At 41.8% G+C, this 20,179-nt stretch overlaps 1 protein-coding gene across 8 annotated transcripts; it reads left to right on the top strand.

Annotated features, from left to right (window-relative positions):
- The first annotated feature begins 105 nt into the window (after positions 1-105).
- Positions 106-19,151, top strand: zgc:91944 (uncharacterized protein LOC436941 homolog). Of its 8 annotated transcripts, none has more exons than XR_008607747.1 (12): positions 106-156; positions 3,481-4,058; positions 6,379-6,817; positions 7,001-7,086; positions 8,539-8,649; positions 9,788-10,018; positions 10,601-10,757; positions 13,413-13,495; positions 14,288-14,383; positions 15,281-15,375; positions 16,372-16,675; positions 17,059-19,151. XR_008607747.1 is itself a non-coding variant. In XM_055055981.1 (12 exons), the coding sequence occupies exons 3-12, from the start codon at positions 3,977-3,979 to the stop codon at positions 16,519-16,521; spliced, it is 1,530 nt and encodes a 509-aa protein (XP_054911956.1). In that variant the 5' UTR covers positions 106-156; positions 3,481-3,638; positions 3,750-3,976; the 3' UTR covers positions 16,522-19,151. The 8 variants fall into 8 exon arrangements, 7 of the variants coding, with proteins under 7 accessions (XP_054911956.1, XP_054911955.1, XP_054911959.1 ...); XM_055055981.1 differs by having other exon boundaries at positions 3,481-3,638; positions 3,750-4,058; positions 16,372-19,151; XM_055055980.1 differs by having other exon boundaries at positions 16,372-19,151.
- Positions 19,152-20,179: the final 1,028 nt, after the last annotated feature.

Below are 20,179 nucleotides of genomic sequence, written 5' to 3'. Positions count from 1 at the left end.
AAAATATAAGTTCAAAGATTTGGAAAAGAAGGCATGATGCACAGTGGCGCAGTTGGTAGGACTGTTGTTGGTAATATGGAGTTTGCATGTTCTCCCTGTGCAGGTGTGGGTTCTCTCCGGGTGCTCCGGCTTCCTCCCACAGTCCAAAAGCATGAGGTATGTTCAGGTTGATTGGTCTTTATAAATCCTCCTTAGGTCTGTGTTTGTGTGGCTATGATTGTTTGTCTCTGTGATGGACTGGCGACCTGTCCAGGGTGGACATTTCCTCTCACCCGCTGACCACTGGAGATAGGCACCAGGACAGATCTCAATGGAATAAGGGTGTAAGAAAATGGATGGATGGATGAAGGGATCAATTTAGATAAATACATATAATCACCAGCACCACACCACGAAGATATAGGTTTAAAGACTTAGATGCACAGCAGCACTGTTGCCTTGCAGCAAGAAGGTTCTGGGTTCTATTCCAGGCCTTTTTCTGCATGAAGTTTGCATGTTCTCTCTGTGCAGGTGTGGGTTCTCTCCGGGTGCTCCGGCTTCCTCCCACAGTCCAAAAACATGAGTGTCAGGTTAATTGGTCTCTCTAAATTCTCCTTAGGCCTGTGTGTGTATCCATGATTGTTTGTGATGTCTCAAGGGGATGAAAGGATAAAGGGACGATCTAAACCCTAGTAGTGTTCTGTTCTGTGCTTGTCATAGATTGTTCCGGACAATCTATGACAAGCACATGTTCATAAGGGTTGAACATGATGTCATATGTGCTCTTGACAACAGGACACCAGGCTGCCATTGGATGACTGACTTTTGAGGTCTCATCTGATCTGTGACTGCAAGTTTTGCACTTCTCTTCATCCGAGTGTCCAAGACATACGGCGCAAGATCCAATGAGACGATGACAAAGTTGATTATTGAACTGCAGCTTAGGGTGTCCTGGTGCCAAGTGCACATATGGACACCCTTATGACTGAACATGGTGTTCTTTATGGACAATCTGTGACGAGCACAGAAGTCCAACAACAGAACACCACTTGAGTTCAGATCGGGGGGAGCACTCCTCGCAACCACACCCCTCCAGGTCTCACTGTCGTTGGGAGACTTCACAAGAGCGTTGAAGTCCCCCAGCAGAACAAGGGAATCCCCAGGAGGGGGCACTCTCCAGTACCCCCTCTAAGGACTCCAAAAAGGGTGGGTAATCTGAACTGCTGTTTGGCCTGTAAGCACAAACAACAGTCAAAACCTGTTCCCCCACACGTAGGCGGAGGAAGGCTACCCTCTCATTCACCTGGCTAAACCCCAACGTACAGGCGCCGAGATGGGGAGCAACAAGTATGTCCACCCCTGCTCGACGCCTCTCACCGTGGGCAACTCCAGAGTGGAAGTATATATATATATATATATATATATATATATATATATATATATTATATATATATATATATATATATATATATATATATATATATATATATATATATATATATATATATATATAAAATTTCCTTCTCACCCACCGCGGGTGGTTCTTATCCTCTGAGCTCGGGTCCTCTACCAGAGGCCTGGGAGCTTGAGGGTTCTGCGCAGTATCTTGGCTGTGCCAAGGACTGCACATTTCTGGACTGAGATGTCTGATGTTGTTCCTGGGATCTGTTGTAGCCACTGCTCCAGTTTGGGGTTACTGCCCCGAGGGCCCCGATGACCCAGGCACCACTGTGGTCTTCACCTTCCAGGCCCTCTCCAGTTCTTCCCTGAGGCCCTGGTATTTCTCCAGTTTCTCGTGCTCCTTTTTCCTGATGTTGCAATCACTTGGTATTGCTACATCTACCACATCGGCTTTCCTCTGATGTTTATCCACTACGACAATGTCTGGTTGGTTCGCCATTACCATTTTGTCTGTCTGGATCTGGAAGTCCCACAGGATCTTAGCTCTGGCGTTCTCCACCACCTTTGGGGGTGTTTCCCACTTTGATCTCGGGGTTTCCAGTCCATATTCTGCACAGATGTTTCTGTACACTATGCCTGCCACTTGGTTATGTCGCTCCATGTACGCTTTCCCTGCCAGTATCTTGCACCCTGCTGTGATGTGCTGGACTGTTTCAGGGGCCTCCTTGCACAACCTACACCTTGGGTCTTGTCTGGTGTGGTAGATCTGGGCCTCTATTGCTCTGGTGTTTAGGGCCTGTTCCTGGGCGGCCAGGATGAGGGCCTCTGTGCTGTCCTTGAGTCCAGCTTTTTCCAGCCATTGGTAGGATTTACTGATATCAGCCACTTCAGTTATTTGCTGGTGGTACATCCCATGTAGGGGCTTGTCCTCCCATGATGGTATCTCTGGCACTTCAACCTCCGTTCCCTGTTGTCTGAGACATTCACTGAGCACATTGTCTGTTGAGGCTTTGTCCCTGATGTATTTATGGATCTTAGTTGTTTCGTGGATAGTGGTTCTCACACTCACTAGTCCTCAGCCTCCTCCTTATATATATATATATATATATATATATATATATATATATATATATATATATATATATATATATATATATATATATATATATATATATATATATATATGTTTTAGAAATTTTTTTTTCTTGTTTTTTTTTTAACATGAAGTACAAAAATTAAATCAGGAATTTCATTAACAATTGATACATTGACCCACAGAAAATATGAGAATAGGTGCAGTATTAAATTTGATCCACATATTTTCATCTAAATTTCTAAACACATCAATTTGTTTTGCTTGTAGGTTTTTATAAAAACTTTTTATAATCTGTAGCCATTCCCTGTAGCCACAGGCCACATGTAATATTTATACTTGACTTCTGCTCTCAATCATAGGGTAGAAGACAAGTATACACAAAACCCTCTAACTTAATTAGAAATATGTACATAAAAATGATTCATATAGCACCAAAGCGTGCTACATCTCATGGCCCCAAACGACATTAGTTAATATTCTCCATTAGTTGCATGGAGATCTACTCGTCAATAACTTTAGAGACAAGGTCAGAGTTCTAATTTCTGATCTCAGGCTTATCCATACAAAATAAATAGTCTGTCTAGCAGTTTAGGTTTTCTTGAATAAATGCAAAGAAATAATAAACCAAACATAAATTTCTTTATGTTCATTGTTATAACTAAATTTTATTGTTTATTATTCAATGCGCAGATGTGAATATTAACGTCCCTGTGCGCATCACTAACGTCAGAGAGCATCTACGTCAGAGCGTATTGGCCAATCTTATATGAACCGGAAAGGGTTTTCGCACTGCGGGGCCTGGCAGTGGTTTTGGGTCTTGAGAGTGGTGTTGTTAGCAGTTATGGTCCCCGTTGCTAGTAGTTAGCAGGATAAGTCGCTAAGTTGACTGCGTTTAAGTTCTTCGGTGAAACACAACCTGTATTTGCTTGCAGCTAAGCATAAAAATATCGATAGTTGTTGCTATAAAATGTTCTAAATTGTTTGTTTTATCACTTTACACACAGGGTGGAAGTCTTGGTCGATAGCTGAGAGAAGTCAGCGTCAAGCTGTTCATAGACCAAATGGAGATTTCCGTTGCTCTACAAAATAAAAGCATACCATCAGACTGTTCCTGTATTGACCACAAAATACTTCAAAGCGTTAACGCAAAGCTGGGAACAATGTAAATGCAACGCAAATTGTATGCGTATCTAAAAGTTTTATCTTCTGGCCCAGTCCAGAAGATACGACGTGTATCACTTTTTTTTTCTTTTCTTCTTTTTTTTCTTCGAAGAACTCAAAATCTCCAACGAGACAGGCAGGGCGAACCACAGCAGGATCGCGTTTTGTCGCTCGGGGGGAACCAACCAGAGTTCATGTCGCTAGCTTAGCTAACCCAGCCTGCTAGCGAGTGATTTGCCAGCATGCTAATGGGGACAGTTTAACCGCAGCACAACTGCAGTGAGTCTCTCCCGTCTGAGTCCGTGGATGTTCCAGGCGAGCTGAAAGTCCGGCCGAGCCATGCGACAGTGGTCTGTCCCCGCTGCGACCCCTCGCGCCGAGCCACTCCCGGGGCGCCTGTCCGTGTCACCCCCTCCGTCGGGTAAGTGGGGAAAACATCGGGAAGCAGGAGAGGGGCTTGTTGTTATTCATGTTTTAAAGCCAAAACTCAAGACGGTCGTTTACAGTGAAATAACATATTGACAGAGTGATGCGTTGGTAATAATCAGTCAGCCAATTCTACCTTGTTTAGTTACAAAGTTTATACATATATAGATATTTTTTTATTCTAAAGTGCGGTCTTGTTTGAAAAAAAATGTTTTTAGTTTTTAATAATAAGAGACTGTCAAATTTCCTGTTCCACTCCAAGCGACTGGCCATGATGTTGAAGGAAGCTCGTGTTAATTTATGCATGCTGGGAGGATTTTACTTTAATTCTTCGCTGGGCAAACTGACCAAGGTTAGTCTCAAGTGTCTGTGCCAAGTGTTTTGAAAGCTTGCCAGAACTTTGACTGACCCACTGGGTTCTCCAGAGGTGAATGCAGCGTGTTTCATGCAATTGTATGAACCAGTGTTCTCTAACGCAACCTCCAGAACCTTGGGGAAGTATTCCAGCCCTTTGAGCTGTTTCTTTCTTTCTTTTTTTCTTTTTTTTCTCCCTCATTAGCAGTCTTGTCACAAACTTGAATGCATTTTTACTGAAGTTTTCTGGGACAGAGCTGCGGTTCATCTGCATGTGGAGTACATCTGCATCATGCTTATAGACCTGCAGGCCAAAGTATTGGCCCAACTCTTCCTTGCCAAATATCAATTTCAGTTGGATCCAGCTGCAAACATCCAATACCTCGATAAGGAAAAAAAGAAATAAAAATTTACCATTGGTGAAGCAATTCTAAAATATATACGTACTGTAGTATCACAAGTTCAATCAAAGCAGTCTGCACAGTGTTTGTGATCACCGGTTTTACAGCATCGTGAAAAATTTAGAACTGGACTTTGACTGGGCCAATCTGACTCTTAAATTTGCTGTCATTCAAACTCATTCGGTTTTAACTCCGGCTGCGTGTTCAGAGTCACTATCCTGCTGGAAAGTGGGGCCTAACGAGGAGCAATATCCCCCCAGCATGACGCTGCCACCGCCGTGTTCACGCTGCTACACAGAGCTGGTTTTGGCTAACACGTCGGCTGTGTCCCCTGCACGGCTTGTGGTGGACTCCAAACAAGACGACCTATGACCTCCTCGACATAACTTATTTTTTTATTATTCTTTTCATAAATACCTGCTTCAGAAAATTTGTTGTCAGTTTTAAAGAACCCCAATCTTATAGCTGTTTTTAGGTTTTCACAGAAGAAAAAACACAAAACTTTAGCAGAACATTTTGTATAAGTTTGGATGCGTTCATTTCTGTTGAATTTAATAGATAATGAAAAAGTGAAAATGGGAAAAAAATAGTTTCCAACTTAATGATAGTGTTTAGATACAATTACGCTGGTATTTTTCAGTGTAACGCTTCATGAAAAATCTATTTGTTCCATAATGAACTTCATTTGTTATTACATTTATGTTTAAAGCATTAGATTATTCTTTGTTGTATTAAGGATGAGTTTCAAAGCGCCGGTGCGTTCCAAAGAGCCGCAGACGGCTGCTCTGAATCACGCACAAATACTCTTCATTTACTTATTAGTGCCGCTCTGAAGGCAATTAGTCACAGTGGATTTTATTTGGACGTGTCGGGAGAAAGAAGCTCAACGCAGATACATCCCAAAGTTTTCAGATTTTCTACAGAAAAGAAATCAAAAACCACAAAATATTTTGTTCTACTTCACAGCTTTTCATAATTCTGTGCTATTTTTCTCTTGCACTTAAAATCCGAGTAAAATATTTAGAACCTTCTGTTTGTGATGTGAAATAAAGAGAACATACGTCGGATTATAAACCTTTGTCGCAAATCTGATATTTTTATTTCAAAAATTACAAATAATGGCACACTATCTTCAATTATAGTCTTGTGAAGTTTCTTATTATCATTACTGTTGTTATTTTTATTCTGGTATTTCATCTTTTTTTAAACTTTTAAGAACTTTTTTGTGTGAATCTTTACACTTGACATTGCTGTTACACCTGAATTTTCCCATTAACATAAACAATGAAGACTGATTCTATTCTATTCTATTCTATTCTATTCTATTCTATTCTATTCTATTCTATTCTATTTCAATACTTTTATGCCTGTTTTGCTTTTTAAGCGAACAGTTGGATACCCTCAAAGACAGGGAGGTGTTTGATTTCAAATTAGCATGCCTTATCTTATCTGTTTCATCTATTAATAATCCTTTGGTCGATTATCAGTGTGGAGGGGATAAATATAGCGGCGTGTGCTTTTTGTAACGGTTTAGAACGCCTCGTTGCGTTGTGTCTGCAGACCCCAGGATGGAGGCGAGCGAGGTGGAGCCGCGCTACACCATCGAGCAGATCGACCTCCTGCAGCGCCTGCGCCTCTCCGGCATGACCAAGCCCCAGATCCTCCACGCCTTGGAGTCCCTGGAGAGGCTGGACCCGGAGCACCGCCCGCCGCCACTGCCGCCACGCTGCGACTCCCACCCGGCCCCGCCCAGCAACACCGCGCCCGCTGCCACCGCCCCGTCCTCGTCGTCCTCCTCGTCGTCGTCCTCGCTCTCCCTGGCCTCGGCCACCACCCAGACCTCAGGCCTCGAGGGCGCGGCGCTGTCACCCAGCAACAGCTACGAGGCTTCGCCGCCGCCCCTCTACCCCCCCAGCGTGGTGGTGCAGCGGGCGTTCAGCTACGACATGATGGGCGAGGAGGAGTGGGACCTGGAGGAGAAGGTGGAGGAGTACATGAGGTGAGAGGACGACAGGCCGCCGCAGGCTCATTATCCACAAGATGTATCTGAGTTAATTCAGGTCAGGCGTTTAGGGACAACTGGGAAAAGCGAATCATCAGGGAGGAAAGTTAGTTACCCACTGGGTAATAGATTTTTTTTCTTTTTCTGTTAACTTGATGAGTTTTTGTCTTTTTTTTGCAGAAGAGACAGCAACCTGGTGAAAGAGGAGATCAAGACGTTCCTGAACAACCGGCGGATCTCTCAGGCCATCGTAGGCCAGGTCACAGGTACTCCTCCTTCATCCACATTGAAACGATTAATCGTGTTAATCGCGATGAATCGGTTATTGGAGTATTCGCCAAGTAATTTTGTCATTTATTAATTGTTAGCATATAAAACAGACCTTCTGCTGGGAAAAAACTATGGTGCTGTGGTGCGTATTTATATTTATACGCAAAATATAAATATGGTTTAAGAGGTGAACAAAAAATCTTATGTTTTTTATTTTTATTTTTTTTTTTTATATATTATTTAGTTCTTTCCTAGTCTGAACATGTTTTTTAAGCTATGCCACATGCTTTCGACTGAATTCTGACTTTGACTGGGCCACTTTGATCTAAGGCAGTCTCTTTCAGCTCCAGATGTTTTGGATCCGCCTCAACTTTTTGCAACCTCTTTGATTTTCTTGCACTGTACAGTGCTGTGAAACATAAATCCTGTCAGATTTCTTCTCATTTTTTGCTTTCGTCTCGCACTTAAATGTTTTGGTTAATCAAACTTATTCCAATTTTGGATAAAGATAACTCACATAAACATGGAAAGCAGTTTTCAAAAACTGATTCTATTAACTTATGGGATAAGCTATCCTGTATCGCCAGCCATCTTCTCACCATCTGATGATGGTAGGTTTCAATACGCCCCTTGCCCAGTAACTCCATGTTCTTTACTCCCCAAAAATTGCTATAACTTAATAATTTTCAAATACGCGAGTATTGTTCATGTTCATAAAAATCACAAAACATTAATAGAATTCACATGATTTGGGCTTACAACTCTTACAGAAAGTACAATGTCTGTAAAACAATCAAGCAAAGAACCAAATATCAACTCTTGAAATATCTCATTTAGACATAACAGGATGACACCGGAAATTTTTTTCAGACTTTCGAAAACCAAACTGACAATTTGACGTTCTTATTTTTTTATTAAATTTTTTTAGAACTGACCCACTAAATTTGAGATTCTGTGGCAAGAATTGCAAAAGATTGAGGAAGTTTGAAGTTTTTTCACAAAGAAAAAAAAAATGCTGTATTTCCCATATATATAATTCCTCGTAAGTGTAGTTTGGTAGGATATTAGGTAACACTCAATAGAATTGAAAAAAAACGTCCAGAAAGAAAGCTGGCAGACGAAGTGAGAAAACATTCCCGTGATGTCTGTCTGTGTTTTAGCTTCGATAATGTTCCATACAACTACCTCTCGTTTTTTTTTAAGTCTATTAATAAGAACCCTAATAATAGATGTGAGGATGCAGAAGACAAGTCTTGTTTGTGTCGTTGTGGCGTATTAAGACGGAGCGCCGCGTGCCTCACGAGGCCACACACGTCCTTTAATAAAACACCAACGTCGACGCGCCGTCATTAAATTAACAGGGAGACCGTTGATCTGCGCGCAGATGTAATAAAAACGGACAAAGGAAATGATGTGTTGAAAGGATTCATTTGACCTCCGCTGCGCAGGCATCAGCCAGAGCTACATCTCCCAGTGGCTGCTGCAGCAAGGCCTGGAGATGAGCGACTCCAAGCGCAGAGCCTTCTACCGCTGGTACCTGCTGGAGAGGAACAACCCAGGTGAGCAGACGGAAAACCACACGGCAGTTCTATCAATGCCGGCTGCAGACCAACTAGCAAATCTTAATGGGGGTAAATTAAATGGCTGATGACACTGATTGTGTTTTTGTGAATTTTGATTCAACGCCTGGTCACCTTCCAACCCTCACCCCAAAACCCCTACATCGCTCCCTCTCCTCATCCTTCCTGCATGGCTATTCCTTTCTGCTAACGCCCAAACCGCTCCTCAAGGACTGCGAGGTCAAGGAAGGACTCGGGACACATCTATGGTTTCAGAGGGAAGACAAAATGATAAAGGTAGTCCCGTCACAGGAGCTTCTAATCGATAAACCCCACCCCACCCCCTCTAGTTAGGAAGTGAAGGTGGTTTTGTCTGCACCGGCTACAGTAACAGCTTGAATCGGTTCTGACCTCTTCGTGTCCTACAAAGCAGCTACTTAAACACACAAAAAAAAAAAAAAAACTGCACTCAGGATGCTCCCGGCTCTTCTTTGTGTTGGTTTTAACAGCATGTTACCACGGTGAATTATGTGACTTTTTTTATTTGAGTACTAAAAAGTAGAAACAAGTTGTCTGTCACACCATCTGCCGTCAGACTTCGTGTTACTGCTTTTTTTTTTGTTTTTTGTTTTTGTTTACCACCCAAGCAAAGCTTTGCTTCGGCTCCTCCACTGTTTCCCAGCCCTGATCCTGGAGGTACTCCGGTGCTGGTTTTCATCCCTACATGGCTAACGGTCTTTAGTAGGAATACTAACAAGAATGATTCCACCGTGTTTCCTAGCCGAATATGGCTGCTTCCTTTTGCTTCTCACATAAACTCCTTTTGACCTGCCCGTCATTAAGAAAAATCAAAGAATATTTTATTTCAGATAAACTGACCCTTTGCAACTACGTTGAGGCGCCACGTCCGTAAGTGAGTCATGGGAGGTTTGCACAAACGGCTGCCATTGTTTTTGCCGTTATGGCTTCTGCTTGTCCAAGTCGAGATAATTTGTCTGTGCAAAGAGTCGATACAGAACCTCTTACGGCAGGTCTACAGGAGTGTGCCAAAGAAAACATCCAATCCGCCTCCACCGTCTGGTGTGTAACCCAACCCCGCGGCCCGCCTCAATGACTTATTGGTTTTGTCCTAATGAAGGCCTGAGGTGGAGTGAAAGCCAGCACAGCGTGAGTCCCATGGCCAGGGCCAGGGCAGGGGACAGAGATGGGACGGTAGCAGGGGCAAGTGGCACCCTCCCCAACATCTTCCCCAACCCCAACACCAACCTGATGCCCAACCACAACCCGTCCTGGAGCAGGCAGAGAGAGCTGCTGGTGCACCTGCTGCCGTGGTACACAGCCGCCGCCGCAGCGGCTGCCACCCAGCCAGGTAACCGCGGCCTCGGCGGCGAGCTGCGGAGGACGCCTTCGTCCCCTTGACAGCTGTAGTCCTGAAAAGTACAGTCGTTGTTTGTGACAGGAAATGGCTAAAATGGGGTTCATTTGCGGCCATAGAGTTGTTGAGAAATTTTTTTTTTTAACATACGTTTTTTTTACTGCTTCCGAGTTTTAGGATCTTTGGTTCTGTGATGTAAAAAAAATTCAGCAGAGAGGCTTTCGTAAATTTCGAATAGGGCTGGGCTGCATGGCCTGAAAAGAAAATCTCAGATCTGATTCAACAAAATTAGAAAGCGAAATTGCAACCTAGAATTTCCCAAACTCCGAGTAGAAGCAGAGCATTTCCACATTCCAGTTTTTGTCAGTGATCTTTACCGCGTACAAATGTATGGGATGTAGGAAGAAATAGCGAGGTAAAACTTTATTAACATAAAGCCAATGGACAGAGCCTTGATTTACAGTTAATGTTTCACTTCTGCCCTTTGGGAGAATGATTGAAACCTGGTGGAAACCTGACTTTACCCAGCAGGTGTCTTACATTTTGCACGGATAAATTTGATCCTATGTTCCTCAGGTGCGACCTTGTCGATGCGCTCTTTGGTGAAGGAGGAACCGGACTGGAGAACGGGTATCATCGCCAGCGACAGAGCGGGGATCGTAGGCGGTCCTCTGAGGCTGCGCAGAGGAAGCAGGTTCACCTGGAGGAAGGAGTGCCAGTCCATCATGGAGAGGTGAGCGTCTTGTAAAGGCAACAGCTTATTTTAATACAGAACTTCCCGTATTCGCATTTGGAAAGAATTTACATTGTGTAAGTAGAATGAGAACTTTTGAACCCAATTTTTTTTGCTTGGTTTTCATTTTGGAGCATGGGAATTGTGATAACTTGATTCTAGTGTGTGGGTCAGGGATCGAATGGCCATTCTCCCAGTGGTTTTTGGAAATCAAACCTGTGCCAGTTTTGAGTTTTCCAAACTCCTTCTTCTATTTTGCAAAACTGCCTTTCCATCTTTTCTTCCTCTCTTGCATTCGTTTACCCTTCTTTTTGTGTCTCTCTATTCTTTCATTCTTTCCTTCCCAGATTAAATCCTTCCCGGTTTTGTTCCTTCCTTTCTGTCTTTCTAATCGAGCCCAAATCTTTCATTGGTTACTTCCATTCATCTCTCCTCTGCTCCCTGAGTCCTGTCCTCCATACTTCCTCTCTCAGATCATTTTATGTTATCTTTTTTTCTTCTATTCTTCCTTCCGGTCTCAAATCTTTCCATGTTTCCTTTCTTCTGCTCTGCTTTCCTTATTGTCAGTCTTCCTCCGCATCTCAGATCCTTCCTTCATCTCTAGTTCAAACCTCCTGTGTCCTTCTGTTCTTTTCGTTACCTTTGTTTCTTTTTCCAAACTCCCTCATTCTTTCTCTTCTTCCCTCTGTCTTCTTTTCTTGTTATTCATTCCTTACCTAGTTCCTTTCTTTCTTACACACTTTCATGTTTCCTTCTCTCTCTCTTTGCCATCTCAGATTCCGTCTTCCTTCCTTTCTACATGTTTCCTTCTCTCATTGTTTGTTCTGTCCTAACTCCCTGCCATTCTTGGTCTATTTATCTTTTTTTTTTTTGCAGCTTCCATATTCAAAACCTGTAGAAACTGTCATAGTGTCACAGTGAACCTCCTGTCGTTCACTAGACAAATATATGTGATGAAAGTAAAATAAAAATGACCTTTGAAGGAGTGAAGTTGGGGGCATAATAAATTATACAACGCAAAGGTAGGGACATTTAAATATGAAGCTTTAATCTTTGAATTCTGGCCCAGGAGCCATTTGTGGCCCTTGACATGATTTTGTTTGGCCCCTGATCACAGGTCAAGCATGGCAAAAAATTTGGCAAACAAACTACAAAACAATAATCACCCAAATAATTTTGAAATCGGCAAATTTTCTCAGTCCGAAGTTTGGGTGGGCATTAATCGTATTGTTTATCATTTATTACGATTTATCATTGTCTCATTAAATGTCCGTCAATGATGGTAAATAGAAAAACAAAACTGACCATTGTATTGGAAATATATTGTATTTTCGACAATGGCCTCAATAAAAATCTGTAAAATCAAAAATATGATATCATGCAGGGTCTGGATGCAGCGTAGTGATAAAAATCAAACTTTTCTTTCTGTAAGTAATGTCCATTTCAAATGGAAATGTTTGTCAAGAACAATATTTCTGTTTGTAGAGCCATAAATGCTGAGGCATGCAGTCACAGCATACCTAAAAACAAGTCTGTTTTAATCATCGTAATCTTTCTTGTTACCATCGCAGTGTCACAAAATATTGCGATAAAATTTTAAGTCTGTGGCGCACACCTCTGGTCCAAAGTCCTTTTTACGTCTTCCATCTTCAATGATTTACAGATTTCATAAAAATATAGTTTTTTTGTTGAGAAGGTTAAAAAAATCAATATATACAGATTTTTGCATTTTTAACTGAATTTAATTTGTCAGTTTTGGACATCACTGTCAACTCACAACATTATAGTAAGTTGCCTGAGATGAATCATTGTGATGACAATAAATAAATTAAAGTAGAGCAAAATATGCCTTATTTTAAGCCAGAATTGTGTTTCTAAGTTTTAAATTGTAAAGTTAATGCGTCTGAAACCAAAAGTATACTTGAGGTATTTATCAATAATCGTAATAATTACAGTAATTAATAAATATCATCAAACTCTTTGTTCACTTCTGCCCTCTGGAAGGCAGCTTCTTCCCTTCATCCCTTTCCCATTACACATCCATTCACCCCCCCGCACCCACACACACACAGATGCTGACAGAAAGGAGCAAAGCACCCGCTGTGTTCAATTGATTTCTCTATTACATCGGTCGGTGTAAGTGTAGTGCAGTCCGGGCTCTCTCAGTAATGAGAGCAAACACAGACGAGTCTCAGCAGCCGGCAGCGCCTACAGATTACGCAACTCTGCTGCAGTGCTGCTCCTTATGAGCTGGTTTAGACCCAAGGACGACACAGCAGAGGTGAAGATGATGTGTGTGTTTGTGTGTGTGAGAGGGAGGATGTAGAGGAATTGATCCCTGTGTTTTGTAACGCGAGATAATGATTTAGCCCAGGCAGAGACAAAAAGAGGACGACTTCAAAGAGAAAGGAACACTTTAGTGCTTTAATGTTCAGCTTTTACATATATTAATAAACGTGATTTGTTTTAAAAATTACCCAGCTGTAAAAGCATTGGCTTCCAGAAAGCAGCCTTCCTTCTGTTCACACTGTGCAGGAAGCAGGCTGAAAAAGTGACGCAGCACAAACCGGCCGAAACGGTTTGTGCCGCGTCGTATCTGCAACATGCGGGATGATTGTGAAGTATTTCTGGAAGCACTGTGACGCTCTCTTACAGCTTCTTCTTGGAGAATCAGTATCCAGATGAGGCGAAGCGGGAGGAGATCGCCAGCGCCTGTAATTCTGTCATCCAGAAACCAGGTTGGAAGGCCGTCATTTTTCACCCAGATTATTTTCTCATATTATTGAGCTACTGAGAATAAACGCAAACATTGCTTTGATTAGATTTTCTTCCCTTTTATTTATGGAGACTTTTGCTTCCTCTTATTGGATAGAAAATCCACTTCCTCCTCATAACTTTGGTCTGTAATTATGATGTAATAATGAAAAACATGCGATCTCACTGGTTAGCATGCTCATTTTTCAGCTTGTATCCACAGCTGAAACCTCAGATTCATAATTTATGAAATAAGGATAAAACCAAAAACTTGTGTGAGAAATGAAACCCTCTGGGTTTCCTTCTGTCAGGTAAATAATGAGATGTAATATTTTGTTTGGGTGGAAGTTTTTTTTCAATGATATGCATTTAAAATACTCCTACAGCCTCTAAAAAGCTAGGTCATTGATTCCTAAATAACCCAAGAGTTAAAAAAAAAGGGTGTGTTTGACAGGAGAAGGTTAGTGTCGACCACTAGATGGCACTTCATCCTAAAAATACAAAATAACCTTTCGGTTGTATTTTTTATAAAAAAAAAATCAAATCTTTATCGTTTCTTCCCCTGGTATCTTTTAATGCTTTTGCATTATTAGAGGAACAAATATCAGACCTCCTGTTTTTTTTTTTTTTTTTTTTTTTTTTTTTTTTTTACAACACTTAATGAGGTTCTTTATTATTATAAAAAGTTAATTTTGCCACTAAATAGACTGAAACTGATCCTACTTCAATACTGTATGAACAGATCATGTGTGTCACTCATTCCTCTCCTGCTTCAGGCTGTAAACTGTCAGAGTTTGAGCGGGTGACGGCATTGAAGGTGTACAACTGGTTCGCCAACCGTCGGAAGGAGATGAAGAGAAGAGCAAATATAGGTGAGAGCGGCTGACCTGACGAGAGCCAGCCAACAGTTCACACGCACGCACGCATGCACGCACACACACACACCCACACCCACACACACACACATGCATACAAGGCCTTTCCACCAATTATTCCGGTTCCCGAATGTGTTTTCAAATCGTTGTCGTGTGTTTCCACAGAAAATAACAAAGTTCCACAGCACAAATTGTGGTTGAACTCAGACACATCTCTCTGTGATGTGCAGTAAGAGTGAACACTGTATTGATTGAACAACAGGAGTTCAATTGGAAGGTCTAAGGGTTGTTAAATTAGCAAAAAAAAAAAAAAAAAAAGCTGTTTTTTTTTGTAGATCAACTACTTTTCAAGAACCTGAAGTTGACTTCCATTTGTGGCTTTCGATTAGAATTAAGATGTGGCCTAAAAAAAATCCAAACTTTGGGTCAGGCTATAGATCTAAACTCTACTTTCTATCGTTGAAACAGCAACAATTCTACCTTGCTTTTCCTAAACTAAGAGTCTAAAACTTGCTCAAGCTTAAAAACTACATTACTTTAACTCTTAAATATGGACTGTGTTATTTTACTAGCAAAGTGTTTCAAACTTTTTGGGGGGATTTATGGAATCTGAAGCCGACTTCAACTTCCTCTGTGTTTCTATTCACCGTTGCTTGTTGTAGTCCATGAAAACCATTGAACCCGACGTCTTGCCATTGCGCTCTCCTACCGTGTTGTGTAATGCCCGCTGTTTTCAACGCATGCTCGGCTCCACAAACTGGTGAAAACGGCGTCGGCTCTCAACGGGGCACCGAAGTTTGAAGGCAACAGAGCCAGTCCAAAAACGAGCGTCCCTTCATGGGAAACGGGTTATGAGTGGTCAATTTCTGCTCCGTCCTGTTTTGTCTCAACCAGAAGCCGCCATCTTGGAAAGCCATGGGATCGAGGTGCCAAGTCCGAGCTGCCACTCAAACGGCGAAGAGGGGGAGCTGCAAGAGTTCGTAGATCAGGTGAATCATCGGTTCTCGGAGCAGGAACATGAACGGACGAGGTGTCACTTGGTGTGCAGTGTGTAGCATAGCCTTTTACCTACGCTATGCTGTGGTGTAGGTGTGTCTTTATGCTTTTGGATTATTAGTAAAACTCAGCTTAATGACTGCAGAGTCTTAGAGGAATATGTCATCCATGTCTATTGATTTCCTCTCTACATTTTTACAACCGCAGATTTGTTCCTTATTTAGTCTCTAGCCAGATTCAATAAATTTTTTTAACTGATTTCAGAAAATGAAGCTCTTACATGTTATAGATCCATCACACAAGTATTGAAATATTTCAAGGTTTTTCTCTCGTACTTTTGATGCTCCTGGCTCATAAATAGGAATTCAGAAAAAATATCTGATCATTTCTTTGATTCAGTATTTGTAGCTTTTTACAAGTACAGTAGCTGAAAATCTGTTCGACTTGAAAGTGGATTGGAGTTTCCCCTTCCAGTAGACCAATGACCCTGACCATACATCTAGAGTCCAGATGTATGTTTTCAAATGGGCTAGTCAAAGTCCAGAGCTAAATGAGGTTGTAAATTGTTTTAATATAAGGTTTCCTCGTCCTTCCACATATCAGTTATGTTGGTCTTTGAGTTTGTCATGTAAAATCAGCCAAAAAGATCCACCAAAGTTTTTGTTTGACACATAAAATGTGAGAAAGTTGATTCCTGTTCTGTTGTCTGATGTTGCGTGCAAATCTTTCGAACTACACCTGAGCTCCCTCATATGTTACCACTGTTGGACCTCAGGAGATTCCCACTCTGCCCTTTGTGTTAGCAGTGAACTGCTCTGTGGGAGTCGATGTGCAGCAGCAGCAGAACGAGCTAACAGCAGGCAGCGCCGCGCAATCACACTCTGGAAATCTTAAAGCCGCCGCTTTGATGGCTTTAACAAGCCGACCGAAACTTTCTGAGCTGCTGTGTAGGCAGAACGGTCATCTCATTATCCCTCTGCCTCTCACAGGAGGACGCCACTTCCCAGAAAATCGTTGACCAACAAGATGGCTCCTTGCTGATCACCGGGGAGACGGCGGCGGCCCCGCTGAGCCCCGGCCCTCCGGGGGCGGAACAGAAGGACGAGGATTCGAAAAGGGAGTCCGTGGACGAGGAGTGACTAAACCCAGCCAGACTTTCAATCGTCATGTCTGAATATTATTCAGTCTGAAACAGAACAGTGAAATGCCTCCTGCTCCACCTGCGGCTGGAACCTTCTGGCCCAATGGAAGGATGGGGGTGGGGCTTGGTTGAAGCCCTCTGAGGTGCCTCAGGTGAGGTGGCCACTGCATTTATCAACAGTAATCCTGCTTATAATAATGGCAATATACAGTCTATGTATAGGTATATAAGGCCTATGATATATAAATCAATATATAGTGCATTCCAAGATGGTATCAAAATGCCTAAATCCTGTGAGGGGAGCATTATGTAAAGGACGCCTCACCATTTGAACATAAGCTGTTTTTTTTTCTGTTTTTCTTTTGCTACATGTTTGGTTTATGCCAACATGCGGCTGCTGAGCGGAATAATCTGAGCCTGCAGGTCAGGCTTTGATTGGTTGTTGTAGAGAGTGCGGCTTCTGTCTTTTGGTGAAACAGAAAAGGCAAAAAAAACAACAAACCCCCCTCACCCCCCGCTGTCTTGTTGTTACTAGGATGTCTTTGCCTGGTTTATAAAGCGATTGATAGGTTTTAATCAATCAGCACGTGTTGTCGGCACTAAATCTGTACAACCCGGAGGGATAACCGGCGTCTCAGGTAATCCCAAAGTGACAAGTTGCACCATCTTTCCTTTTATTCTCTGTGTGTGTGTTTTCTTTTGAAGCAAAATTGTGTTTAAAGAAAACTGTTATTTATACTTTTTTTGATTTCATGGTGTCCTGGACTAGAGATGCCCCGAGAAGTCAACTACTGACTCTAATCATTCAAACTACATGTAACCAACATACAGGTAGCGCACACAGCCACACTCTTCTTTGTTACTGTGGGAAGAACACTTAATTATTTTCGGTGTTAGTCAGAAAGCTAGTGTTTTCTATGAAATGTTGAGACACATCTATTAATCATGCTGTGTGAGAGAGCAAGACTTTGAGCAGATAACAGGAAGGCTGAATAGACTGGTGTACACTAAAACTAAAAAAAACAAAAAAACACCTGGGAGTCCTACTGTCTTGTCTCCCAAGTCAGCTTTCTAGAAATTCAACCTTTAGACCTTTGACCTAAACAACTTAATTACATTGTTAGGGACATAAGCAACAGAAGCAATAATCACCCAAATATTTTTTTTTGGGTGATTATTGCTATACTATTGATGGTGACTTATTTAGCTTTTTAACTGCCCCATTATTTACATTTTGTTTTAGTTTTATGAGTTTGACTTTATTGAATGAAGTCGATAGTGTTTGTTCAAAGTACCTCTTTTAAACTTCTTACTCCCAACGTTTTTCTGTATGGTTCTCTTTGTTTGGGGCTGAGGAAACCATTTGGATTTTAGGCAAAACAACTAGAGCCAAGTTGCCATCTTCTTTCACACTAAAGAAGGTTGAATAAATTACAGAGTAACCAGTTGAGACTCTCCCATACTTCACCCGAAACGCTGAAGTTGTTTCTCTTTGACGGAAATGCGTGACAAAAATCAGGTCGTGTTATTCACAAGGAGGCGTCGTCCTTGCTTCCACTATCTGGAACACGATCCTGTTTACGGAAAGATGAGGTGTTCTCTCTGTGACCGTTAATATAAGATGCTGGATACCTTCCTGGTTTAGAAAGGTAAACTTTGGGAAAATGCTGCATTCTGGTATTGTCATAAAACAGTTTTACTCCACTGGCCTTTCACACAGAAACAGAATATATACTCGTCTGTAATTTAATGGGTTTCAAAGCCCGATTGAAATTGGTCACAGAATCCTGACGGGTGCATCTCTAGGCTTTACACACCTACAATGGAATATTTTTTTTTCTTTCTTTTTTTTGTTAAATTCATTGGTGCTGTTTAATCTCATGCCAGAGTCTAGCCAAAGAGGCTAGGTTGGTTACATTATAATGTAATCATTCTTATTTTGATATATCTATATGTGTATATCGTTTCAGAAACGCTAAAACTTGCTTGTTGCATCTCCAGGAAGGCTTCAGGCACTTTTCCTCTCTTACTGGGATAAGCCAAAGCTTCTAAGCTCCTGTACGTTTTTGTGCAAAGCTGCACTTCAAACTGAACCTCACTTTAACTAGTCCCTCCAGACCTCACCGAGGGTGTGTAATTCTTTTAGTTATACTGTCATATTTCCATACCCAAGGCTGCAGGAGTCAAATCTAATTGTTCATGAAATGGACAACCAATACTTTATTGTCAAAGGAAGCCACCATTGTTGCCTCCTAATGCCAAAGCTATGCCAGATAGAGCTGATCTACAGATGCCCAGAGCAGAGAGTAGGATTATTTACTCCGTTCAACACTAGCCACCTCAAGCTTACCTCAGAATGATTGTTTTTAGGAGTGATTTCCTGGCTGACAGCAGCCGGCCGGTGAGTGGGACTGTTTCTCTTCTGAACGGTGTTGTTGTGTGTCATGTAGCATTTACAGCATTGAGCTTCGTCCTGTGTTCTCAGTGTCCAGTCACCTCCTCGGACAGTTCTGCTGTCCAGCTTTGGACAGGAATCCCCCAAAGCTGCAGCGGTTTCTTATTACTGCGCTCCTCTGCATAAGCTTTTATCTACCGAGGGAAGACGATAATAAAAGTGTACGCAATCTTTGTCGAGTTTCTCTTGATCATTCTTGCGCAATTTGAGGTTCGGCCATGATGAAGAAGCTTGATGTTCAGTCGCTGTACGATTAAGGTAAGGAGTTACAACCTATAAATGGCAGATCCTACCAAACCTTTCATTTGAGCTGTTGACAATTTCATTAGGTTCTGACTGTTAAAGGGGACGTATTATGCCAAACTGACATTTTGCACGTTTTTGTACTTTTGTTTGGGTTTCTACTGCTTCTTGGTGTCTGGACAGTGAGGCGTTTCAAAAACGTTATGAATGTAACGTCACAACATTTAAGCGTGATGTTATGATTTGAAATAATTTTAAAGATTTTGTTTCATTCAGGACACATGGTTTTTGGAGCAGAGTGTTTTTTTTTTTAAATCACATATTTAAGTGTTTCAAAAGTTTTAGTGTTGGAAAAATACCAACTTGTGTAAACTTCACTTAACGGCCACTCCTGCTACAAACCACAAGAGGGAGACATTGTCTGCTGTTGATTCAAGAGGTCTTGGACGAGATACTTTTAAAAGTCCTGTGGTGTTTATCTAAAGCAAATTAAAAGCAAAAAATAATAATAATACTCTGCCGAGTACATGACAGATGACATGGAAGGAATAATTATTTTTAGTAACTTGAAGCAGAGTCATCAAATAATCCACAGGGATTTTCAGAATAAAACATAATAAATGTCAATGATGTATTTGCAAGTCAGGTTTTTGCAGGTTCTTCTGGGGATTTTTTTTCCCCTCTGTTTTCTGGCCTTTCCTGGGTAATCGGCTCGCATCAGGCTCACGGCCCTCTGGTACCCGGAGCAAACTGAGGGGCCTCTGCATCCATGTGCAATTAACTTGGAGAAAACCGGTGAGAAGCTTTCTCTGCATTGTTCCTTTCTTCATTTCATGAAGCTAATTGGCACGATAAAAATGTTTAAAACCGCCATACAGAACAGATTCACAGTGACACAAATCAAAACCACTAAAGAGCTGCATTAAGATGACTGTTATGACAGTATATCGGGTCCTTG

The sequence above is a fragment of the Poeciliopsis prolifica genome, unplaced genomic scaffold (genome assembly GCF_027474105.1).
Source record: "Poeciliopsis prolifica strain line A6 unplaced genomic scaffold, Auburn_PproV2 SCAFFOLD043, whole genome shotgun sequence".
NCBI lineage: Eukaryota > Metazoa > Chordata > Actinopteri > Cyprinodontiformes > Poeciliidae > Poeciliopsis > Poeciliopsis prolifica.
The sequence above is the reverse complement of the archived record's forward strand: the minus strand, read 5'-3'. Positions and strand labels throughout refer to the sequence as shown.